This window comes from Hypanus sabinus, chromosome 8, assembly GCF_030144855.1.
Source record: "Hypanus sabinus isolate sHypSab1 chromosome 8, sHypSab1.hap1, whole genome shotgun sequence".
NCBI lineage: Eukaryota > Metazoa > Chordata > Chondrichthyes > Myliobatiformes > Dasyatidae > Hypanus > Hypanus sabinus.
In genome coordinates, this window is record NC_082713.1 from 108689694 (window position 1) to 108712672 (window position 22979).

Here is a 22979-nt window from a genome sequence, read left to right on the forward strand (position 1 = left end):
AGTAACTGTTCACACCCACTTAAGAGTTCATTAACTAGTAAACGTTCATGCTGTGGAGACTGTTTTCTTTCATGTTTTATTTTTTACTTGGGGTTGGGACTGAAGCATGAGCGTCATTGCTTGTCAAGAAGGCACAGCAGCATCTACACTTTCTGAAGAGTTTGAGGTGTGCAAGACTCCTTGCTTCCATTCTAACAACTTTCTACAAGACCCCCCGCCCCCCCCCCCCCCCCATTGAGAGTGTCATGTTTGGCTTCGTTATTGTCTGGAGAAGTGGCAAGGTATTACAATAGACTAAATAGACAATAGGTGCAGAAGTAGACCATTCGGCCCCTCGAGTCTGCACCGCCATTCTGAGATCATGGCTGATCATTCACTATCAATACCCAGTCCCTGCCTTGTCCCCATATCCCTTGATTCCCCTATCCATCAGATATCTATCCAGCTCCTTCTTGAAAGCATCCAGAGAATTGGCCTCCACCGTCTTCCGAGGCAGTGCATTCCACACCTCCACAACTCTCTGGGAGAAGAAGCTCTTCCTCAACTCTGTTTTAAATAACTGACCTCTTATTCTCAATCCATGCCCTCTGGTACTGGACTCTCCCAACATCTGGAACATATTTCCTGCCTCAATCCTATCAAATCCTTTAATTATCTTAAACGTTTCAATCAGATCCCCTCTCAATATCCTCAATTCCAGCGTGTACAAGCCCAATCTCTCCAATCTCTCTGCGTAAGACAGCCCTGCCATCCCAGGAATCAACCTAGTGAATCTACGCTGCACTTCCTCAATTGCCAGAATGTCCTTCCTTAAACCTGGAGACCAAAACTGTACACAATATTCCAGGTGTGGTCTCACCAGGGCCCTGTACAAATGCAAAAGAACATCCTTGCTCTTGTATTCAATTCCCCTTGTAACAAAGGCCAACATTCCATTTGCCCTCTTCACTGCCTGTTGCACTTGCTCATTCACCTTCATTGACTGGTGAACTAGGACTCCTAGGTCTCTTTGCATTTCTCCCTTACCTAACTCGACACCGTTCAGACAATACTCTGCCCTCTTGTTCCTGCTTCCAAAGTGGATAACTTCACATTTATTCACATTGAATGACATCTGCCAAGTATCTGCCCACTCACTCAGCCTATCCAAGTCTCCCTGTATTCTCCTAACGTCCTCTTCGCATGTCACACTGCCACCCAGTTTAGTATCGTCAGCAAACTTGCTGATATAGTTTTCAATGCCCTGATCTAAATCATTGACATAAATCGTAAAGAGCTGTGGTCCCAATACAGAGCCCTGTGGTACCCCACTAGTCACCTCCAGCCAGTCTGAGAAACACCCATTCACTGCTACCCTTTGCTTTCTATCTGCCAACCAGTTTTCTATCCATGTTGAAACCCTGCCCCCAATGCCATGAGCTCTGATTTTACTCACCAATCTCCTATGTGGCACCTTATCGAATGCCTTCTGAAAATCTAGGTACACAACATCTACTGGCTTACCCTCGTCTAACATCCTTGTTACACCCTCAAAAAACTCCAACAGATTAGTCAAGCATGATTTGCCCTTGGTAAATCCATGCTGGCTCGGCCTAATCCTATTTCTGCCATCTAGATGTGCCACTATTTCGTCCTTAATAATGGACTCAAGCATCTTCCCCACGACTGACGTTAGGCTAACAGGGCGATAGTTCTCCGTTTTCTCCTTCCCTCCCTTCTTGAAAAGTGGGACAACATTAGCCACTCTCCAATATTCAGGAACTGATCCTGAATCTAAGGAACATTGGAAAATGATTACCAATGCATCCGCAATTTCCTGAGCCACCTCTTTTAGAACCCTCGGATGCAGACCATCTGGACCCGGGGATTTATTAGCCTTCAGTCCTACCAGTCTACTCATCACAGTTTTTTTCCTAATGTCAATCTGTCTCAATTCCTCTGATATCTTATGACCCTGGCCCATCCATACATCTGGGAGATTGCTTGTGTCCTCCCTGGTGAAGACAGATCTAAAGTATGCATTAAATTCTGTTGCCATTTCCCTGTTTCCCATAACAATTTCTCCCAATTCATTCTTCAAGGGGCCAACATTGTTCTTAACTATCTTCTTTCTCTTCACATAGCTAAAAAAGCTTTTGCTATCCCCTTTTATATTCCTGGCTAGACTGAGCTCATACCTGATTTTTTCTCTCCGTATTGCTTTTTTAGTTAAGATCTGCTGTTCCTTAAAACTTTCCCAATCATCTGTATTCCCACTCATCTTAGCCCTGTCATACTTCTTTTTCTTTAATGCTATACAATCTCTGACTTCCTTTGTCAACCACTGTGGCCCCTTCCCCCTCTTTGAATCCTTCCTTCTCATTGGAATGAACTGCATTTGCACCTTTTGTATTATGCCCAAGAATATCTGCCACTGCTGATCCACTGTCTTTCCTGCCAGGGCATCCGCCCATTTAACTTTGGCCAGCTCATCCCTCATGGCTCCGTAGTCTCCTTTATTTAATTGCAACACTGACACCTCTGATCTGCCCCTATCCCTCTCAAATTGTAGATCACAAGACTGTACAGAGGATAGTAAAAACCACCAAGAGGCTCACTGGGGTTTCCATCCCCCTATTTGTGACATTTACTGGAAGCGTTGTATACAACAGGTCTGAGGTATTGTTGAGGATCCCTTCCACCCATCCCACAATTTCCTTGACCCACTCCTATCAGGAAGGAAGTGCAGGAACATCAGAACTTGGTCAGCCAGACTGGGTAACAGTTTCTTCTCTCAGGCTGAGAGACAATTGAATACTCTGCCACCATCGAGGCCTTGTCAAAAGGATAGTGAACAGCTTACTGTCCTGTTTTCTCTTTGCTGTTTGCCTGTACTGCATGCAGCATGTGCTTGGAATTATAATTTGTTAACCTATTTGTGGTAATATTTTTTATATGCTGTGTGATATGTTTTGTGAGTGCACCGTGGTCTGGAGGAACATTATTTCTTTTGGTTGTATATATGTACAGTCAGATGACAATACACTTTAACTTAATTCTTGGTTATTTTGTTGATTCTTGGTGTTGTCTTACTGTCGTGTTTCTAATCAACAAAAGAGTAGAAGAAAAATTTCATCTAATTACAAATCTTGATAATCATACTGGCTTTGAGTGTTTCTTGAAACGACTTGTGGGGCATTAAAATTGGCCTTTTGAGTTTAGATCTGGACTCAGTGGGGTGGGAATCAGTATTTATTTCCAATCTATACTTGGATAGCTGTAAGATAGCAGTGAGATGGGAGTAGTGACATAACAAGGTAGTTTGCAGAATATGAATATACACTTGAAATACCAGCTGGCAGATAATTGACTTGAATTGGAGTATTTGGAAATCAAGTAGCCATAAGTATGAAGTTCTTGATTACATGTGATTCTTGGGTTATGATGTAGTTGGAAAGGCCAGGAAGTTTCAAAGTTCAAAGTAAATTTATTATCCAAGTACTGTCACCAAATACTTCCCTGAGATTAATTTTCTTGCAGGCATTCACAACAAGAATCAATGAAGAACTGCACACAAAGACCGACAAACTGTGCAAATAAGAAAGAAATAAGCAATAATAACAAATAAAATAAGTAAATAATACTGCAGAGTGTTCGGCACAGACGAGAAGGGCCGAGATGGCCTGTTTCCATGCTGTAATTGTTATATGGTTTTATGATGTTAGGTCAGTGAAAGTGCGTCCATAGTTTGTGGAAGCAGCTCAGTGTTGAGTGAAGTTATCCACTCTGGCTTGAGAACCTGATGGTTGAGGGGTAATAACTGTTCCTGAACCTGGTGATGTGGGACCTGAGGCTCCTGTACCTCCTCCCTGATGGCAGCAGTGAGAAGAAAGCATGGCCTGGATCATGGGGGTTCTTGATGATGGATACTACTTTGTTGAGGCAGCAGTCTTTGTAGATGTGCTCAATGGTGGGGAGGCCTTTTATTGTGGATTTAATATTAAGTCAGTTGCTTACTCACAACACATTTTGCTTATTCCTGTTCTAATAAGAGCTGCTGAGTTGCTCAGTTATGAAAGCTGCAAGGTGTATTCTCTTAAACTGTTCAGTTATTGAAAAAGGATCTTTCCCGGTGTATGCGACAGTTAAACTATTGGGCTTCCAGCTGGCTGCAGGTATTGATTTTTAACCATTTTGATAACAAACTTTGCCATCTTCATCAGGGATGATGCCAAGGCATGTTTAGTCTGGTGGGTGGGTGGGTCTGACTGAGGACTAACCAATCAGGGACACACCACTGGACTAGACTTGCTCGGCATCATATCATCCCTGATGAAGATGGCATCAAAAATTTTGGTTGCAATTAATACCTGTACCCAGCTGGAAGCTCGAAGAATTTCTTTTAGTTACTGCTCTTTGGTATATGATACTTCTGGCCTCTCAGATGTGTACTTTCCATTCACAGGGCCAGACAGCATTTGATGTAGCAGATGAGGACATTCTTGGGTACTTGGAAGAGTTGCAAAAGAAACAGAATTTGGTAAGTTTCTGTAATTTGTAAGAGCTATTGAACTTACTGCCTGCCTCTTGGTGGAAGGAAATATGTGAAGCTTTGAATCAAGCTTAGCTTGTGTTTTAAGATTAATGGAACATCCTTGTAGGTTTGTAAAGCTTTGTCAAACTGAACAGCAAGAGACGAAGGAAACCTCCTAACCTTTAAACTGCTTGCCATATCTACACAATGTTTGCAATTAGAGCTGTTGAGTACTGTATTCAGAACATGATTAATGTACTTAAGCGTGTGGGTCCCTCTCCATTGTTTGCTTTGTTCAGTGTTTCAAACCTTTTCAGGAAACAAATTCGTAAATATAATTTTCTTAAAATACCCTTGAGGGTGCAACTAAATGTTGTAGACATTAAACTCTTCTTGGGCTTCCAGCCAGGTACAAGTGTCAGTTATAACAAACTTTTTGAAGGCAAACTCTGCCATCATCTTCAGGGATGATGCCTGCACATGCGTCGTTAGGCGGACTAGTCATGCTGAGCCATCATCCCTGAAGAAGATGGCAGAGTTTGTCATTGAAATGTCAGCTATAATCAATACCTGTACCTAACTGTAAGCCTCTAGAAGAGTTTATTCATCATGTACACCAGGAGAGCATTAGCTCTTTTTTCACTTCAGATATTGGATCTTGACCAGATAAAATCTATCTTAAGCAACACACACAAAATGCTGGAGGAACTCAGCAGTCCAGGCATAATCTATGGAAAAGAGTACAGTCGATGTTTTGGGCCAAGACCCTTCATCGGGACTGAAGGGAAAAAAAAGATGAGGACTAGGAGTTAGAAGGTGGGGGGGAGGGGAGGAAACACAAGGTCTTGGGTAAAGCTGGGAAAGTGGGTGTGGGGGGGCAGTGAAGTAACGAACTGGGAAATTGATTGGTGAAAGGGATCCAGGGCTGAAGAAGGGGGAATCTGATAGAAGAGGACAAAAGGCCATGGAAGAAAGAAAAGGGGGAGGAGCAGAGGGAGGTGATGAGGTGAGAGAGGGAATAAGGGGGCATTACTGGAAGTTCGAGAAATCAATGTCATTGCCATCTGGCTGGAGGCTACCCAGACAGAATATAAGGTGTTGCTCCTCCAACCTGAGTGTGGCCTCACTGTGGGAGTTAAGGAAGCCATGGATTGACATGTCAGAATGCAAAGTGGAATTAAAATTTGGCATGAAAGAGTTGTTTTCTGTAAAATGGGTGGCTGCTGGGAGATCCTGCTTTTCCTGGTGGACAGAGCGTCGGTGCTCAGCGAAGTGGTCTCCCTCTGCATCGGCCCACTGATGTACAGGAGCCATATAGGGAGCACCAGATACCGTAGATGACCCAGCAGACTCACAGGTGAAGTGTCACCTCTCTTGGAAGGACTGTTTGGGGCCCTGAACGGTCGTGAGAAAGGTGGGGTAAGGGCAGGTAAAGCACTTGTTCCACTTGCAAGAATATGTGCTAGGAAGGAGATCAGTGGGGAGGGACAAACAGACAAGGGAATCAAGTAAGGAGCGATCCCTGTGGAAAGCAGAAAGTGGAGGGGGAAGGTGGGGGAGATGTGCTTGGTGGTGGGATCCCGCTGTAGATGGCAGAAGTTACGGAGAATTGTGTGTTGGGTGTGGAGGCTGGTGGGGTGGTAGGTGAGGACAAGAGGAACCCTATCCCTGGTGGGGTGTTGGGAGGATGAGGCGAGGGCAGAGGTGTGCAAAATGGAAGAGATTCATTTGAGGGAAGCATTGATGGAGCAGGAAGGGAAGCCCCTTTCTTTGAACGAAATGCGTCATCCTGAGAGTATATGCAGCGGAAACGGAGATTGGGAAACTGTTTCCCTGAACACCTATACTCCGTCCACCACAAAAAGTGGGATCTCCCAGTGACCACCCATTTTTATTCCACTTCCCATTCCCATTCTGTGTGGGTAGCCCCTGGCCTGATGGAATGAACATTGATTTCTTAAACTTCTGGTCATGTTGCCACCCCCCCGCCCCCCTTTCACCATTCCCCATTTCCGTTACCTTCTCACTATCACCTCGCTCCGATGCTCCTCCCTCTTCTCCAACTCTATCTCTTTCAACGATCAACTTCCCAGTTCTTTCCATCGGCCTCCTTCCTCCCCCCAGTTTCATGATTACTGCTGTGTCTGTGTTATTGCCTGTACTTATTCTTGGTGACACTGGCACAGATTCACATGTATACCTGAGGCACCCAATTTGTGCTTCACTTAGAACATAGAAAGTACAGCACAGTACAGGCTCTTCAGCTCATGATGTCATGTTGACCTTATAACCTACTCCAAGATCAAACTAACCCTTCCCTGCTACACAGTCCTCAATTTTTCCTTTATCCATGTGCCTATCTAAAAGTCTCTTAAATGTTAGTAATGTATCTGCCTCTGTCATCACTCCTGGCAGTGTGTTCCACACTTTCATCACTATGTCAAACAGCTACCTCTGGCAACCCCTTTATAATTTCCTCTTGTCATATTAAATTATTCCCCCCTGTAGTAACCATTTTCCGTCCTGATAAAGTCTCTGGTTGTCCACTTTATCTACGCCTCTCATCATCTTGTACACCTCTGTCGAGTTGCCTCTCATTCTCCTTTATTCCAGAGAGAAAAGTCATAGCTCTTCTTTCACTACTGACTTAAATTTGCTTCTGAGAGGAACATATTCTTCCATGAAATGTCTCCAAACTGAATCCTGTCATTCTTTCATTCCTGTCAATATATCCATACCCTTGGTTTACCTCTACCAATTCCATCAAATGTGTGCTCAGACTACCTTTAAATGCTTTTCTCTTCACATGCTATTTGACCTCTGCTTCGCTCATGTTTCACAAAACTTGTATCTTTCTTGTGGGGATCGTCTATTATGCTGGCTCTTGGACAGCTAACATCCACCTTACTTATTTCCCTCTCACCCATGTGCTCTGCCACAGCCATCAACTCTACCCTGCTTCTCCTCTGTCAGCCCTGCTCCAAGGATAATTTACTATCAGTGCAAATGCAGATCACCCCGTTCAAGTGTTCATCACAGTACTTTGTAAATGTGCTGCAATTCTCTGCATCTGCCACACTTTGTGACTGAGAATACTGAACCACCATCACTCTTAGAATGAAAATAATTTCCTCACCTAATTAATCTTCCATTAAATGCAGTAAAATCCATTCCTGCAAATTTTTGTTTGACTACCTTGCTGTACATACCGCAATGACTCTGTGTTTACTCTGCTAAACTCCTTTAAAAACTGTCATCTCTCTTCGGCCTCATTTGTTCTCAATGGAGCAACTTGAGATTCTCAGTCTTTCCTCAGTTAAACTTTCTGGGTCCTGGCAACATCCTTGTAAGTCACATCCTTACAAGGTTCAACATTCTTGTAAGTGCAAAAATCCCTTCCTGTCACAGAGTGACCAAAACCTGACAAGTATTCAAACTGTGAAAGTCATGTTGCATCATGTACTCAGTGTTCACTTTATTGGCTACAGCAGTGCAACACAGTGTGGTCTTCTGCTTCTGTAGCCCATCCACTTTAAGGTTTGACATGCTGTGCAATCAGAGAAGCTCTTCTGCACACCCCTGTTGTAATGTGCTATTTGAGTTACTCTTGTCTTGCTTTCAGCTTCCAAGGCATTTTCTCCCACAGAATTGCCGATCGAAGGGTGCTTCTCGTGCCATTGTGCGTGAATTTCCCAGATCAATTTCAAACCACCTTGTATGACACCAATGATCGTTCCATAGTCAAACTTACCTGCATCACATTTCTTCCCTTTTCTGATGTTTGGTCTGAACAACAACTGAACTTCTTGACTATGTTCAGCATGCTTTTATGCATCAAGTTGCTGCCACATGATTGGCAGACTAAATATTTACATCAGTGATTAGATGTACCTAATAAAGTGGCTACTGAGTGTATCTCCATGCTTTTGTATTTTATATTCAGCTAATTGTGCAAAGTATCCCATGTGCTATTTTAGCTATCTTATTACCCTATCCTCCTGTCTTGAAAAATTTGTGGACACTAACTCCTAGTCCCTTTGCTCTTCTATGTCATTCAGCACCCTCTGATTTCCTTGATTGCTCCTTTTTTCCAAATGCATAACATGACAACTTTCTGGATTGAATTTCAACTGTCCCTTCTCTGCCTCAATGACCAGACCCCCTTGATCTTGCAGTAGACTGTGGCTCTTCAACCACAGCCTTTTTTCCTGTGGAACAAGTGCTACTCCTGCCCCTGCACCACCTCCCTCACTACCATTTAGGGCCCCACACAGTCCTTCCAGGTGAAGCAACACTTCACCTGTGAGTCTGTTGGGGTCAGCTACTGTGTTCGGTGCTCCCTTGCTGTATGTCGGTGAGACCCAATGTAGATTGGGAGACTGCTTCGCCAAACGCATGTACCTTGTCCACTAAAGAAAGGTAAGATCTCCCAGTAGCCCCCCCATTTTAATCCTACTTCCCATTCTGACACTACTCTGAGATGAGACCACACTCAGGTTGGAGGAGCAGCACCTTGTATTCCGTCTGGGTAGCTTCTAACCTGATGGCATGAACATTGATTTCTTGGACTTCTGGTAACTGCCCCCCTCACCCCCCCTTTACCATTCCCCATTCCTGTTTTCCCCTCTCACTGTATCTCCTGACCTGCCCATCACCTCCCTCTGGTGCTGCTCCCTCTTTCTTCTATGACTTTCGACCTTCTCTTATCAGATTTCTCCTTCTCCAGACCTTGTCTCTTTCAGCAATTGACTTGCAGCTCTTTACTTCAGCCCCTGCCCCTCCTGGTTTCACCTGTCACCTATGACAATGACATTTAGATGCCAACTTTGATGGCATTTGACACCCAGAAAAGTTTGTGGAAAAAACACATAATTTTGTTTCAGTTTCTACTTGATTCATATTTGTCAATTTAAAGCTTTCTGAATTGTATCATTCCTTTTTAAACTCTTGCTGCAGTCCGCTGGGTTGGAAGTGGCAAAAGGCCTTCAGTCAATTTTTTTTTTGGATTGTCAGTGTTGATGTTTATTACTGCATTAAGTTTATTCTATTTAATGTTTCCCGCTTTTAGCAATCTCAAGCTGTCCACTTGTTGCATCTGATGTTCAGACACATGAATTTTTTTCCCTAATACTGGCCAATTCTCTATTTGGCCAGTATATGTGGCCTTTAATTATTTAAATTTATTTAACATTACTTGTCTAATATTCATTAAATAAAAATATGTTTTTCCACAAAGCTTATTAGTGAAAAGCAAGCGAACAAATCCCCGCTGATTGAGACAACCACGACGATGGAAAACAACCAACAATTAAAACCCATCAAAAGGTAAGTGGAAGTTGAAGTACAAGTTAGCAGTGCCTAAGTTGCATCTGTTGGGAACTAAACCTTGTATGATTTTGCTCAAACAAGATTTTAAGAGATGCTAAAATTTAATTTAGTTTAAAGCTTTTTGAAATTAATCTGACAGTAAAGAAACACTGCTGAATGAACAGAAGATTACAGGTCCCACAGAATCCCTGGAACAGGAGAAGGCAGGTGAAGAAGAGGAGGGTAAGAAAGATGACTCTAGTTGTTCCAGTGAGGAGGAGGAGGAGGAGGACTCTGAGTCAGAAGCTGAGACAGGTAACCTCTCTACTATCTTTCAGATTGTTCACCATAAATTTGATGGGTTAAGATTATCTGTACCAAGCTCACTTTATGTACATTCTGTGGTCCATGTATGTAAACTAGTCTTACATATTTGTGTTTATTTTTTTTGTTGTGATCTTTGTTTATCGTTTTTTATGTTGCATCAGATTTGAAGGAACACTCATTTTGTTCTTTACACTTGGTACAGATGAATGACAATAAACAACCTTGAATCTTATTAGATCACCTTAAAATTTGCATGTTATCTAATATCCTTCACTAAAGGCTGTGGGCTTGCAACGTTTAATATGAGGTCTATTAATGTCTAATGTCTGTAAGCATAATGTCTATCATGTTTTTTCCCCTCCCTATAAGTGTACTATCTTGTAATACTGTGAATTATTCCTCTGGGTTTGTTCATTAAATTCTCAATGAGCTGATTTATCTTCCAGAAAAAGGCAAACCTACAGCAACTGTAAATATTGTAAACCGTGTGAATAATGGTAGTGTACAGTCTTCAACAGTGGCCCCATCTACTGTACCCACGAGTCAGATTGCACCAACGTCGCCAGTGAAAAAGGTAGGTGGAAGCAAATCAAGATCCAAATGTTAAATTGGGCAGTCTGATATCTTTAGATTTTGCCATGAAGCCAAAGGGTATTGTTTTCAAATCACTAATATATCTGATAATCTTGTAACAGTTAATGGGCAAAGTGAGTTGAGAGCTGGGTAAATATCAGCTGGATCAAGCACAACCTTGTGTCTTGTGAACTATCGTGGAGAGTTTGATGTGCAGATGACTATTATAGTGTACGAATATGGATATGTGGGCTAAGTTGGTCTCTGCCTTTAAATTTTCCTTTGTATGCAGGAAAAAGTGTTGGAATCATCAAGTGATCTGAATGTATTTATTGCTTTTTAATACATATTTGGATTACAAATGTGAAATAAATAATTATTAACCAAAGGAAAATCAGGAAATGGGCATCTAAGATTTGACTTTAGTACAGGCATGGAAAGTTCCATTATTTCTCAGTTGTGCATTTTTTAATAAATTGCCCTGTGTGGCTCTTCATGAGCTGAAGACTTGTGCAGGAAAATATCCTTGTCTCTCAGTTAGCAATCTCTTATTCAGTTCAGATTTGTATTTCAGATGTATTTTTATTTATCATATGTACATAAAACATACAGTGAAATGCTTCATTTGTGTCATCAATGAACACAACCAAAGGATGTGCTGGGGGCGGCCTGCAGTTGGCACCATACATTCTGTTGTCAACATTGCATGCCCACAATTTATGCAAGGGTAGGCTGCCAAGTCAATCTATTTGCTCACCACCGAGGAAGCGAGCTTGCTTCTGTAATTAAATAAAGCCGTGGTTGCAATCAGCAAAATTATTCTGAGGGATCAAGTGGTAGATTAAATGAGGGTGGCTTTAATGGTTGAGCAGCAACTGTGCATTCAAGTGTATAGATTCTTCAAAGGTCTTAACAAGCTAGGGTAAACCTAAGCAGGAAATACATGCATCTGTGGCAAAATCTGGACAAAATATCTGAAAATGCCATGTTTTCCAAGTGGAGACTAATTCTCAAAGCAACATGAGTCTGTTTACGGCCTCCACTATTGGCATGATGAGGAGCATCGCAGTACCTCATTCTGTCTGGGTAACCTCCAACCTGATGGCGTAAACATTGATTTTTCACACTTCTGGTTATTTTCTCTCCCTCCCTTTCTTACTTTTTCCATTCCCCATTCTGATTTCCCTCTTTCCTGTTCTCGCCTCCCTCACTCTGGTGCCCCTCCTCCACTCCCCCCCCCCCTCTCCCATGGTGTACTGTTCTGTCAGATTCTTTCTTCCTTCTACCTCTTTCACCTATCACCTCCCAGCTTCTTTCTTCAACTCCACCCCTCTTCCCCACCCATGCTCCTTCCCCCTCATCTGGCTTCACTATTACCTGCCAGCTTGTATTTCTCCCCCTTCCCACATCTTCCAACTTCCTTTCCAACTCTGATGAAGGGTCTCAGCCCAAAATGTTGACTGTTCATTTCTGTTCATAAAAGATGCCCAACCTGCTGAGTTCCTTCAGCATTTTGTGTGTGTTGCTCAGGGTTTCCAGCATCTGCAGAATTTCTTGTGTTTGTGAGTGAATTTATTTTGTAGATTAAGTACACCAATAGTTTTTTCAGAACATCCACCATGAAAACTGGATTCCAACCAGTGCATTGTATTACGAATGTACTTTGAGGGCAAGGCCCTGTTGAAGACAAGTGACATAACCACTCTGTGCAGAAGTTTTGCTTTGTCGAGAAGGTTGAACTGCAGAAATTCCTGTTTCTAAGGTGTTTATTATGGCAGCCTGGAGTTATTCATGTTTCTACTTGTGCAGAGCCAAAATCCATGAACTTATTGCATGTCATCTATGCCTTCAGAAAGAAAGAGGTCACATCTTTAAGTATTTAGTCAAATCAAAATATCTATCACAGTGCAAATGCAAATTTTGTAAAATATTAGTTGAATTGATTGTTTTATTGGTTCATCTGTTGCTGATTGTTATGTTTTGAGATGACCTGGCCCCCCCTCATTAGCTAAAATGAGGAACTTTGTGAAATTGAGATGAGGGATTTCTTTAGCCAGAGGGTGGTGAATCTGTTGAATTCATTGCCAGAGAAAATTGAAGAGGCCAAGTCATTGGAGAAATTTTAAAGCAGAGGTTGATAGGTTCTTAATTAGTAAGGGTGTCATAAATTGATTAGTAAGGTCAAAGCAGAGAAGGTAGGAGAATGGGGTTGGAAGGGATAATAAATCAGCTATGATTGGATGGTGGAGTAAACTTGATAGGCCAAATGGCTGAATTCTGCTCCTGTGTCTATAATGGATTTAATCTTCTCTCGGGAGGTATGAAACTTGAGTTTATAACTGAGTTTAGGAATATCATTAATTTTACATTAGTGTAAGGATATGGGGAGTACCAGAAGGGCTTTCCTCTCGTTAGATGAGGTGTTCCACTCATTTATGAATATGTCATGAGAGGAAATTAGAGCCCCAAAAGTTCTGAATCCTGTTTTAAATGGAGGGTTTTGATTTTAAGTATTTTGAAGCAAAATAACAGTAATTGAATTGTTATTGACTCCCAAGTCATTAAATGAAAAGTACTTTTTAAATATCTTGAAAATTGCTTATGATTGAATATTTGCAAACATAAGATTACCCTTTTAGGACTAGCTGGTGGAGCAGTGATTTACAGCTTAGTACACTACAAAGAATTCAGGTAACGAAAAAAATCTAGGTGTTTCAAAGTTCAAAGTAAATTTGTTATTGGAGTATGCATTTGTCACCATATACTACAAAGAGATTAAGAGGTCTTAATGAAGAATAATACATCAATGTTTTTGAAGATTCAGATATCTTGAGCTCTTGCTGCAGTGCACTATGTGTAGGAGCAAGGAGTCAATGACAACACATTGTGACCTTCTGCACTTATCTCTGCATGCCTGGCCTTGAGTTGTCAGAATTCCTCCATTATGCCGCTGATTGTGATGGCCTCCTGCTGCTGTGGCTGTAAACTCTTGCCCTACTTGAAGAATGCAGATGATCCAGCTCAGCTTTTACTATCAAGTTAACTACTGGTAAAGTGGAACCCCATGGCAAAATGAAAGCTTTGACATTAATGCATCAGGCTGTGGTTGTTTTGTACCCCTGACAAACCCAGCAGATTCTGCATCTACTCAGCAGATTTTTAACTTCTGTTCATCAGCTGCAATGTGACACTGTTAAATTAACTGTCAGGTTAAAAGCTTAAATTTTAGAATCATTTGCCAAATTCATACCTTTTACTTTTCAAAATACAGCACAACATCAGGTCCTTCTGACCCAACAAATCCATGGCGCCCAATTGCACCCATGTGACCAAATAACATATTAATCTATATGTCTTTGGGAGGCAACTGGAAAACCCAGTGGAAACCTGCACAGTCACGGGGAGAACATACAAACTCCTTACAGACAGTGAATACTGAATTGAATACTGATTGTTGGCACTGAATAGCGTTACACTAACTGTACACCCTTCTGAGGAACATGACTTTAGGAATAGAATCTTATTAAATACAATATTGTGCCTTTTACTGTGATCTGGGTTTGATTTATTGAAGGTGCTGAAGCTCAACAACAAAATTTTGTTAATGTAAAAAGCGGAAGTTCTTGACCTTTCCTGATCTCAATCACACTTTTGGCATGTGACTGACAGCACTCAAGAGTTTGTCTGCGCAAAGGTGAAAATTCCCAGTGGCCAACCATTTTAATTCTTATTCCCATTCCTGTTCTGACATGTAGGTCCATGGCTTCCTCTTCTGTCACGATGAAGCCACTCTTAAGAGTGGAGGAGCAGCACCTAACCTGAGTAGCCTCTAACCTGATGGCATGAATATCAATTTCTTGTATTTTTGTTTCCCTTTTCCTTCCCTCTTCTTTCTTCTTCCATTTCCAACTTTGACCTCTTTTCTCCTTATCTGCCTATCACCTGCCCTTAGTAACCCTCCTTCTTCCCTTTCTCCCATGGTCCACTCTCTTTCCATCAGATTCCTCCCTCTCCAGCCCTTTACCTTCCCACCTGGCTTCACCTCTCACTTTCTAACTTGTCATCCTTCCCCTCCTCCCACCTTTTTATTCTGGCACCTCCCCCCTTCCTTTCCAATCCCAGTGAAGGGTCTCGGAGAAACGTCGACTGTTTATTCATTCTCTTAGATGCTGCCTGACCTGCTGTGTTCCTCCAGCATTTTGTGTGTGTTTCTCCTTGCAGTTTTCTCATTACACTTTCTGTTTTAATTGGCTTCAGTATGAATCCATTTCTCCTGTCTTGCCTGTGGCGGAGCCATTAGATCCGACATCTTGGCGTCAGGGCTTGCGTAAAACTGGCATTGTTCTTGTGCCTCAAAGGGGCGAAAAAGTTATGGTGAGCTGCCTCTTGTGTGCACAGAGGTTTGTGTTTCGTGTTCAGTTCGCGTTTACCTGAAATATCCAGTTTCACTGCATGTTGTGATGATACTCATTTCCTTGTACTTTTTTAAACAATTAGTTTTGATATCTGAAAACTAGAATCAAATTCTAGAATTTGTGTGGTTTGCGTGCACATATGTTTCTCATGTCTGTTGTTTAGTTATAGTGTCTTAATCTGGCTCAGTGCATGAACTACCATTAGACAAATAGAGAAACACGTGAAGTATTAGTTTAACAATTGTGGATTCTAAACTCCAGTTTTGTACACAAACAAATTGCTTCTTCTATCACGAAAGGTATATTGATAACCCACCCATCTTTGGGCTCAGTGACACACCAAAAATATTGGAGGAACTCAGCAGACAGCATCTATGGAAAGGAGTAAAGAGTTGGCGTTCTGTAACAAGAACCTTTATTGGCTCTTGGCCTGAAACTTTATTCATTTCCAATGATGCTGCCCGACCTGTTGAGTTCTTCCAGCATTTTGTGTGTGTTAGTTTGGATTTTCAGTGTCTGCAGAATCTCTTGTTTATCTTTGGCTCATGGGTGATGTGAAATCAGACTAGTCTCAGCTACCTTTTTGATTTGAGTGAAGATTGAAATAGAATGAAGGTGTATCACTTCATTATAAATTATTCAGTTTTACCTGTGGTGCAGGTAAATGTGAAAATAAGCCTCGAGCAGAAGGAAGGAAATCTTTCCAGAGAGAGTTGGAGGTTTGGTATTACTCGTCAGTTTCATTCCAACAATGAGTTAGAATTGAATCACAATTGGGTTTATTACCACTAACTCATTATGTGAAATTTGTTTTGCTCAGCAGTAGAATGCAAAGAGATAAATTATTGTAAATTTAAAAATAAATCATGAACTAACAAGGCACTGTTGATGGATTGTTCAGAAATCTTGTGGCAGAGAGGAGGATGCTGTTTCTGAATTGTTGAGTATAGGTTTTCAGGCACCTGTACCACTTCCGTGGTGGTCATTGTGAAAAGAGGGCATGTCCGACCTGGATAGTGCAGGTTCTTAGTGATGGATGCTGCCACTTTGAGGCACAGCCTCTTAAAGATGTCTTGGATGGTGGGGAGGGTTGTGCCTGTGAATGAAATTGTCAGACAGCATTGACAAGACCAATAGATATAGGAGAAAAATTGGGCTTTTTGGCCCATCGAGTCTGCGAGTGGATGGCCAGAGGCTTCTTCCCCAGGGCGGAAATGGTTTATACCGGGGCATAATTTTAAGATGATTGGAGGGTAGTATAGAGGGGATGTCAGAGGTCACTTTTACACAGTGGTGAGTGTGTGGGATGTACTGCCAGGGATGGTGGTAGAAGCAGACACATCCAGGGTATTTAAGAGACAGAAAATGGAGGGCTGGGTCAGAGGAAAGGGTTAGATTGATTTTGAAGTAGGTTAAAAGGTTGGCACAACATTGTGGTCAAAGGGCCTGTATTGTAATGTTCTGTGTTCATTAACAGTAAGGGTACCAAGGCTGTCTCTGCCCAAGAGGGTTGTAACTGGATCATGGGAGCTATTTCAAGAGGTGGACGTATTTTGGAAAGATTGGGAAGCTAACATAGAAGAGGTCATGAATCCTGGGCAGGTCAGTCATAACAAAATAGCAAGGAGTCCAAGTCACCTAACTCCTGCTCCTAGTTTGTTCTTTCATTGAGCTTCAGATTCATTCCAAAAGGGGAAAAGCAAACTTGCAGCTTGTAAGGGCTATCAGATTTTTTTTTTGTTTCCGTGAGCATGAACATTAGGAATCCCACTTTTCTCAGGAGGAATTAAGCATCATTATGCTTCAGTAAATAAAAGCTGCTTCATCAGATCTTAGTTTTTTGCCTCATCTGGCTGTGATGTGGGATGGTTTATCAATTTTACTGAGTGCCTAAAAGCTTGGATTCTTTGCCTCATGTTGAAAGAAACTGATCATCTTATAATGTTTTGTCAGGATCTGAAATAATTTACAGTAACATTCTTTCTGATCATCACCGAAAGCAAAAGGTGTATCAAACACTAAAATGTAAATTAGTTCAAATATAAATTTGTCCTGCAATCTTATTCCAAAGATTTGTTGAATTGGAAGTGCTGCTAATTATCTGAACATAATTTCTTTGCAGATATGCTCATGTGGTCTGAATCTTGTATGATTTTCTCAATGTGAAAAGGGAATAACCTGGGAAATGTCTTTACTACAGTTCGGGCACAGATTAAGGAAATGATGTACTGTTACTTGAAAATTTAAGTTCTTGTCAGATCTACTGTACATGATTGAAAAGGATTGTTTGTTTTTCTGTCAAACCCTGACCTTTACATGTGGCCCAGCCTGGAACTACATCGTGGAAGTTTTAACATAGCACTGAATCTCAATTTACAGTTTGCTGCTCCATTTATGAAATATTCAAAAGAAGAAGAGAAGAAGAGGAAAGATGAAGAAGAAAAGAAAGATGCATCTCCAGCTTCTTGGAGGTCAGGGCTTCGAAAGACTGGAAGCTATGGTGCATTGGCTGATATCAGTGCTTCCAAAGAAACACAGAAAGAGAGAGACATAATAGGTGTGATGCGCTCTGCGTCAAGCCCTCGACTCTCATCCACTGCAGATAACAAAGAGAAAGTAAGTTGCTAAACACGCATGTTACTTTTCTTTTGGAAGCTACAAATCTTTTGGATCTGGAATCATTTGGAGACCTAGTTTCAGACTAGATGGACTGTAGGGACAGTTTCAATGCAGTAATGTTCTATGATTCTTTTCTGATCTTTTGCCTTCTCACATTCTTCCCAACATCCCTTCCCCTCCACACGCCACTTCAAAAGAAAAAGTTTCAATATACTATTTTGTCATAATCCTGTCAAGAATGAGAAGTGTTTGAGAAAATGTCTAAGGCTAATGTGCAGCCAGATTTTCAATTTGTTACCAAGGTCTGACCTTGGCTGTGTTCGGTATGCCATTTTCAGAATCAGGTTTATTATAACTGACGAACTGTTTGCTGTGGAATATGTAACACGATCCTGAAAGATTTAACAGAATACCCTGAAACTCAACTCCCCATTCAGGCCAGAAGAGGAAAAACCAGGGAATAACTTTATCTTGCTTTCTCTGTCTCCTGGATTACACATTGCCCTGGTTGGAGGTAGAGTCTGAATAAGAAATAAGATGTGAAGTTCGACCCACTTCTAGGATTTAGTTTTCATTTAAAACTTCCAGCATTTTTGCTTTTGTAAGAAAATGCGTGCAGGCTAATTTCTACATAAAAGCTACAAGATGAGATAAAATAATGTGACCCATTTCTGATTGATTCGCAAGTAAATTGTCTTACAGATAGTGGCAGGAATTGAACTCTAATCTTACAGCTAGTGTTGTAGAGCATTGTACTACCTGCTGTGTTACCAAGCTGCCCTTGATAGTGATATTTGCAATGTAGGTTTGTTTTCCATGTAAGAGTGGGCATGAAGATCTGTGTGTAGCTTACTGTTCAGATCTTCAAAAGGAAACTGATCTTTTACTTGGAGAGCCCATTGTAACCTTCAGTCAGAGGTTGTCACCAATGCACTTGGATGAAGAACAATTGCTTTCTTTTCAAAATACATTTATTATCAAAATACAAACTGTACACTATATGCAACCTTGAGATGCATCTTCCAGTAGCTACAAAGAACAAGAAATACAGTAGAATTCATGAAAAACTCCACATCACTAAGATGGTACATCAAATGTGAGAAAAATAAACAAATCACGCAAACAATAAGAAATAAGCAAACAATCCACAGAACATGAACCACAGAGTCCCCAGAAGTCCACAGCCATGCAACCAGTTCAGCGCTGCATCTGATTGAGGAGCCTGTTGGCAGCAGGCCATAGCTGTGGAGCCGGGTACAGTGCTGAGGCGGGTAATGATAGCTGCAGCTGCTGAGTTCATTTGCAGATTTGAATAGCGGGTCAATAATCCTGACAGACCAGCTGCAAGAAAGTATTCTTCCTCGCTTGTAGTGTTTTCCTTTTTGACCTATGCAGTTCGAAAGTAGCGATGTAAACTTTGAAGGACAGAAATGTGTGTTCTATCGGCACCTTCTTTAGGAGTATCATTGCTGTTATTGTGAGATCTCTCATGCTAGAGTAATACATTGACAAAATTTAACTCATTTGGTATGAACTAAACTAGCCCAAAAAAACCACAAAGCAGAAATTATCAGTTACTGGCAGCATGAGCGAATTAAGTTGCACATCATTTTATTTAACAGATGCTACCTTACCCTCTGAGTTCAGAGTCCGGAAGAGAGACCAGAAGCTATTTCACATCGATCACCTGCTTACACTAATCCAACATTAATCCTACATTAAAAAAATGATTAGTCAGTGATACAGCCCTTAACAGCCCAGTTAACCTGCTCCATACAATTTCATCCATGTGACCAATTAACCTGTAAGAATGTGGGAGGAAGCAGGAGCTCCCAGAGTAAACCCACACAGTCAGGGAGAATGTCCCAACTCCTTGCAGACAGTGTCAGGAGTCAAACATAGGTTGCTGGCTCTTTAATAGTGTTAGGCTTGTTGCTATGCCTCCATGCTATCCCAATTCTCCCGATTTTCCAGTCAGTTCTCCCCAGATTGTGTCATTCAATAGGGACAATTTACAGTGACCAATTAACCAAGCAACTTGTGTATTTTTGGGAGATGCAGTCACAGGTAGAATGTGCAACCTCGACCCAGTCAGCGCCAGAGGACAGTATTGAACGCAGATCTGTTAAGTAGTAGGTAGTAGTTCTATGAGCTTCAGAACTTTGCTACCCAGAAGCACCCCTTTTCTTGCCTCATTTTCTGTAATTGTTTTCCATAATTGCAGCATGTTATGCTTTGCATTTGCTTTAACAAGTGAAAAATACATTTTACTTTGTTTTAAAACACTAGAGTTGTGAAAGATGTCAGCAATCACTAAAGAAGAATTTTTTGAATCCACTTTTGTTCCAACAGGAGAAGGATCAGAAAGGAACGAGGCTTGCTTATGTCTCTCCAACAATTCCGTGTAGAAGATTAGCCAGTGCATCAGACATCGATGATAGAGAAATCAGGTAAAATCCTACTCCATTCTCTCCCCCATTTACCAACTTCCCTGCTCCAGCTCCCCTACCCTTAAGCATACTCAACTGGGATGATTACTTCACAGAGATACTGCAAGTAGCCTTGTGCGCAGTGGTTCTTACACAAGGCGGCGTTGGGAAGAAGACGCAAAGAGGAAAGAAATGAACCATACCTCCACCACTGAAGGGCCTACAACACAAAATGCTGCTGTCACCAACGTAGTGCCTAGTTATCAAAGAAGGTAATTGGAAGCTTTCAAGATGTTTGTGCAATGATTGGGTTATGGAAGCAAATTTGATTATGTTAACCAGCAGATCTGCTTCCCCTTCTAGTTCATTGCTCTGAAGTCTAATTAGGAAGATGGTATGTCTCAGTATATCAGAACAATTCAGTAAAATCTGAATGTTTATTCTTTAATCCCCATCCATTTGAGTAGATCTGGCTTGCAACAAAGTGAAGTTGTTTAGTGTGTGTTCTGCCTCTATCCTTAATTTAGGGGAAGAAAACTTTATCTTTACAAGAGCAACAGTGGTGAAAATGTTATATTGCACCATTCTGTAACACAGTGAACGTTGATAACATTGTCTGTTTGCATGATAGGAACAATGGCAATATTCTGAGTCGAGGAAAATCTTGTTATTCCTGATGTCCACATACATGCCTGTTGCCCATCCATAATTTTACAGTATAGGCATCTTAATATTGGAAAATATTAGCCCTTTTTGCTGCTACAGGTAATTTCAGGGTTAACAATTAGGATAACTTTCAGACTTTGAAGGAATCTCTGGAAAGCTTATAAGAAGGTTTCATGAAGTCAAGATATGTTAAGTAGTGATGCTGTATGTATGTATTTGGTGACTGGTTGTGCCTTGTGCTTAATCTAAGTGGATGTTTTCTGTTTCTGTCAGATAACTGCATGCATTTGCCTGAACTCCTGCACGTCTGTGTATTGTGATATGTTGATAACAAGTTTTACTTGTAACAAGGCTGAGATGCAAGAGTCCAGCAGATGCTGAAATCTTCAAGCTACTGGAGAAACTCTAAAGATAGAACATTGAACATTACAACACAATATAAGCCCTTTGGCCCATGAATTTGTGCCAATCTAAGTTTAATCTAACTCTTTCCTCCTACATTGCCCTCTATTTTTCCTGTGATCCACGTGCCTATCTAAGAGTTTCTTAAATGTCCCTTTTGTTTCTGCCTCTGCTACCTCCTTGGCAGGGTGCTCCACACACCTGCAACTCTGTATAAAGAAATTCCCTCTTGACATTTCCCTGTACTTTCCTCCAATCACCTTAAAATTAGGCCCCTCACACAAAATGCTGGTGGAACACAGCAGGGCAGGCAGCATCAATAGGAAGAAGTACAGTTGACGTTTCGGGTCGAGACCCTTCGTCAGGACTAACGAGAAAAAGAAAAGAGATAGTAAGAGATTTGTAAGTAAGTGGGAGGGGGAGACCCGAAATGATAGGAGAAGACGGGGGGGGGGGGAGGAGGGATGAAGCTAAGAGCTGGGAAGTTGATTGGCAAAAGGGATACAAGTCTGGAGAAGGGGGAGTATCATAGGACGGGAAGGCCTTGGACGAAAGAAAGGGGGAGGGGAGCACCAGAGGAAGATGGAGAACAGGCAAGGAGTTATTGTGAAAGGGAAAGAAAGTAAAAAAAAAAAAAATTAAAAATTAAGGATGGGTGTAAGAAGGGGAGGAGGGGCATTAACAGAAGTTAGGGAAATCAGTGTTCATGTCATCAGGTTGGAGGCGACCCAGACGGAATATAAGGTGTTGTTCTTCCAACTTGAGAGTGGCCTCATCTTAACAGTAGAGGAGGCCATGGATAGACATATCAGAATGGGAATGGGACATGGAATTAAAATGTGTGGCCACTGGGAGATCCTGCTTCCTCTGGCGGACAGAGCGTAGGCGTTCAGCAAAATGGTCTCCCAGTCTGTGTTGGGTTTCACCAATATATAGAAGGCCACACTGGGAGCACCGGACACAGTATATCACATGAGCAGATTCACAGGTGAAGTGTTGCCTCACCTGGAAGGACTTTCTAGGGCTCTGAATGGTGGTGAGGGAGGAAAGGTAAGGGCAGGTGTAGTACTTGTTCTGCTTACAAGGATAAGTGCCAGGAGGGAGATCAGTTAGAAGGGATGGAGGGGACGAATGAACAACGGAGTCACATCAGGAGCGATCCCTGTGGAAAGCAGAAGGGGGGGGGGGGAAGGGAAAGATGTGCTTGATGGTGGGATCCCATTGGAGATGGCAGAATTTACGGAGAATTATATGTTCGACACGGAGGATGAGGGGTGGAAGGTGAGGACAAGAGGAACCCTATCCCTAATAGGGAGGTGGGGGGATGGGGTGAGAGCAGATGTGCATGAAATGGGAGGGATGCATTTGATGGCAGAGTTGATGGTGGAGGAAGGGAAGCCCCTTTAAAAAAGGAAGACATCTCCTTTGTCTTGGAATGAAAAGCCTCATTCTGAGAGCAGATGTGGCAGAGATGGAGGAATTGAAGGGGATGGCATTTTTACAAGTAGCAGGGTGGGAGGAGGAATAGTCCAGGTAGCTGTGAGAGTCTGTGGGCTTATGGTAATCAGTAGACAAGCTGTCTCCAGAGATAGAGACAGAGAGATCAGGGAAGGGGAGGGAGGTGTTGGAAATGGACTAGGTAAATTTGAGGGCGGGTGGAAGTTGGGGGCAAAGTTGACTAAGTCATCGAGCTCAGCATGCGTGCAGGAGGCAGCGCCAATTCAGTCA

At 41.9% G+C, this 22979-nt stretch overlaps 1 protein-coding gene across 4 annotated transcripts in view; it reads left to right on the forward strand.

Annotated features, from left to right (window-relative positions):
- Positions 1 to 22979, forward strand: part of ppp1r12a (protein phosphatase 1, regulatory subunit 12A) — a 238941-nt gene that overhangs the window by 128049 nt on the left and 87913 nt on the right. For all 4 annotated transcript variants that reach the window (XM_059977568.1, XM_059977565.1, XM_059977566.1 and 1 more), the window contains exons 6-12: positions 4445 to 4519; positions 9750 to 9838; positions 9981 to 10135; positions 10594 to 10721; positions 17515 to 17751; positions 20107 to 20204; positions 20300 to 20455. In XM_059977568.1, the coding sequence (XP_059833551.1) occupies positions 4445 to 4519; positions 9750 to 9838; positions 9981 to 10135; positions 10594 to 10721; positions 17515 to 17751; positions 20107 to 20204; positions 20300 to 20455 (938 nt within the window). The remainder of the gene's footprint in view (positions 1 to 4444; positions 4520 to 9749; positions 9839 to 9980; positions 10136 to 10593; positions 10722 to 17514; positions 17752 to 20106; positions 20205 to 20299; positions 20456 to 22979) is intronic.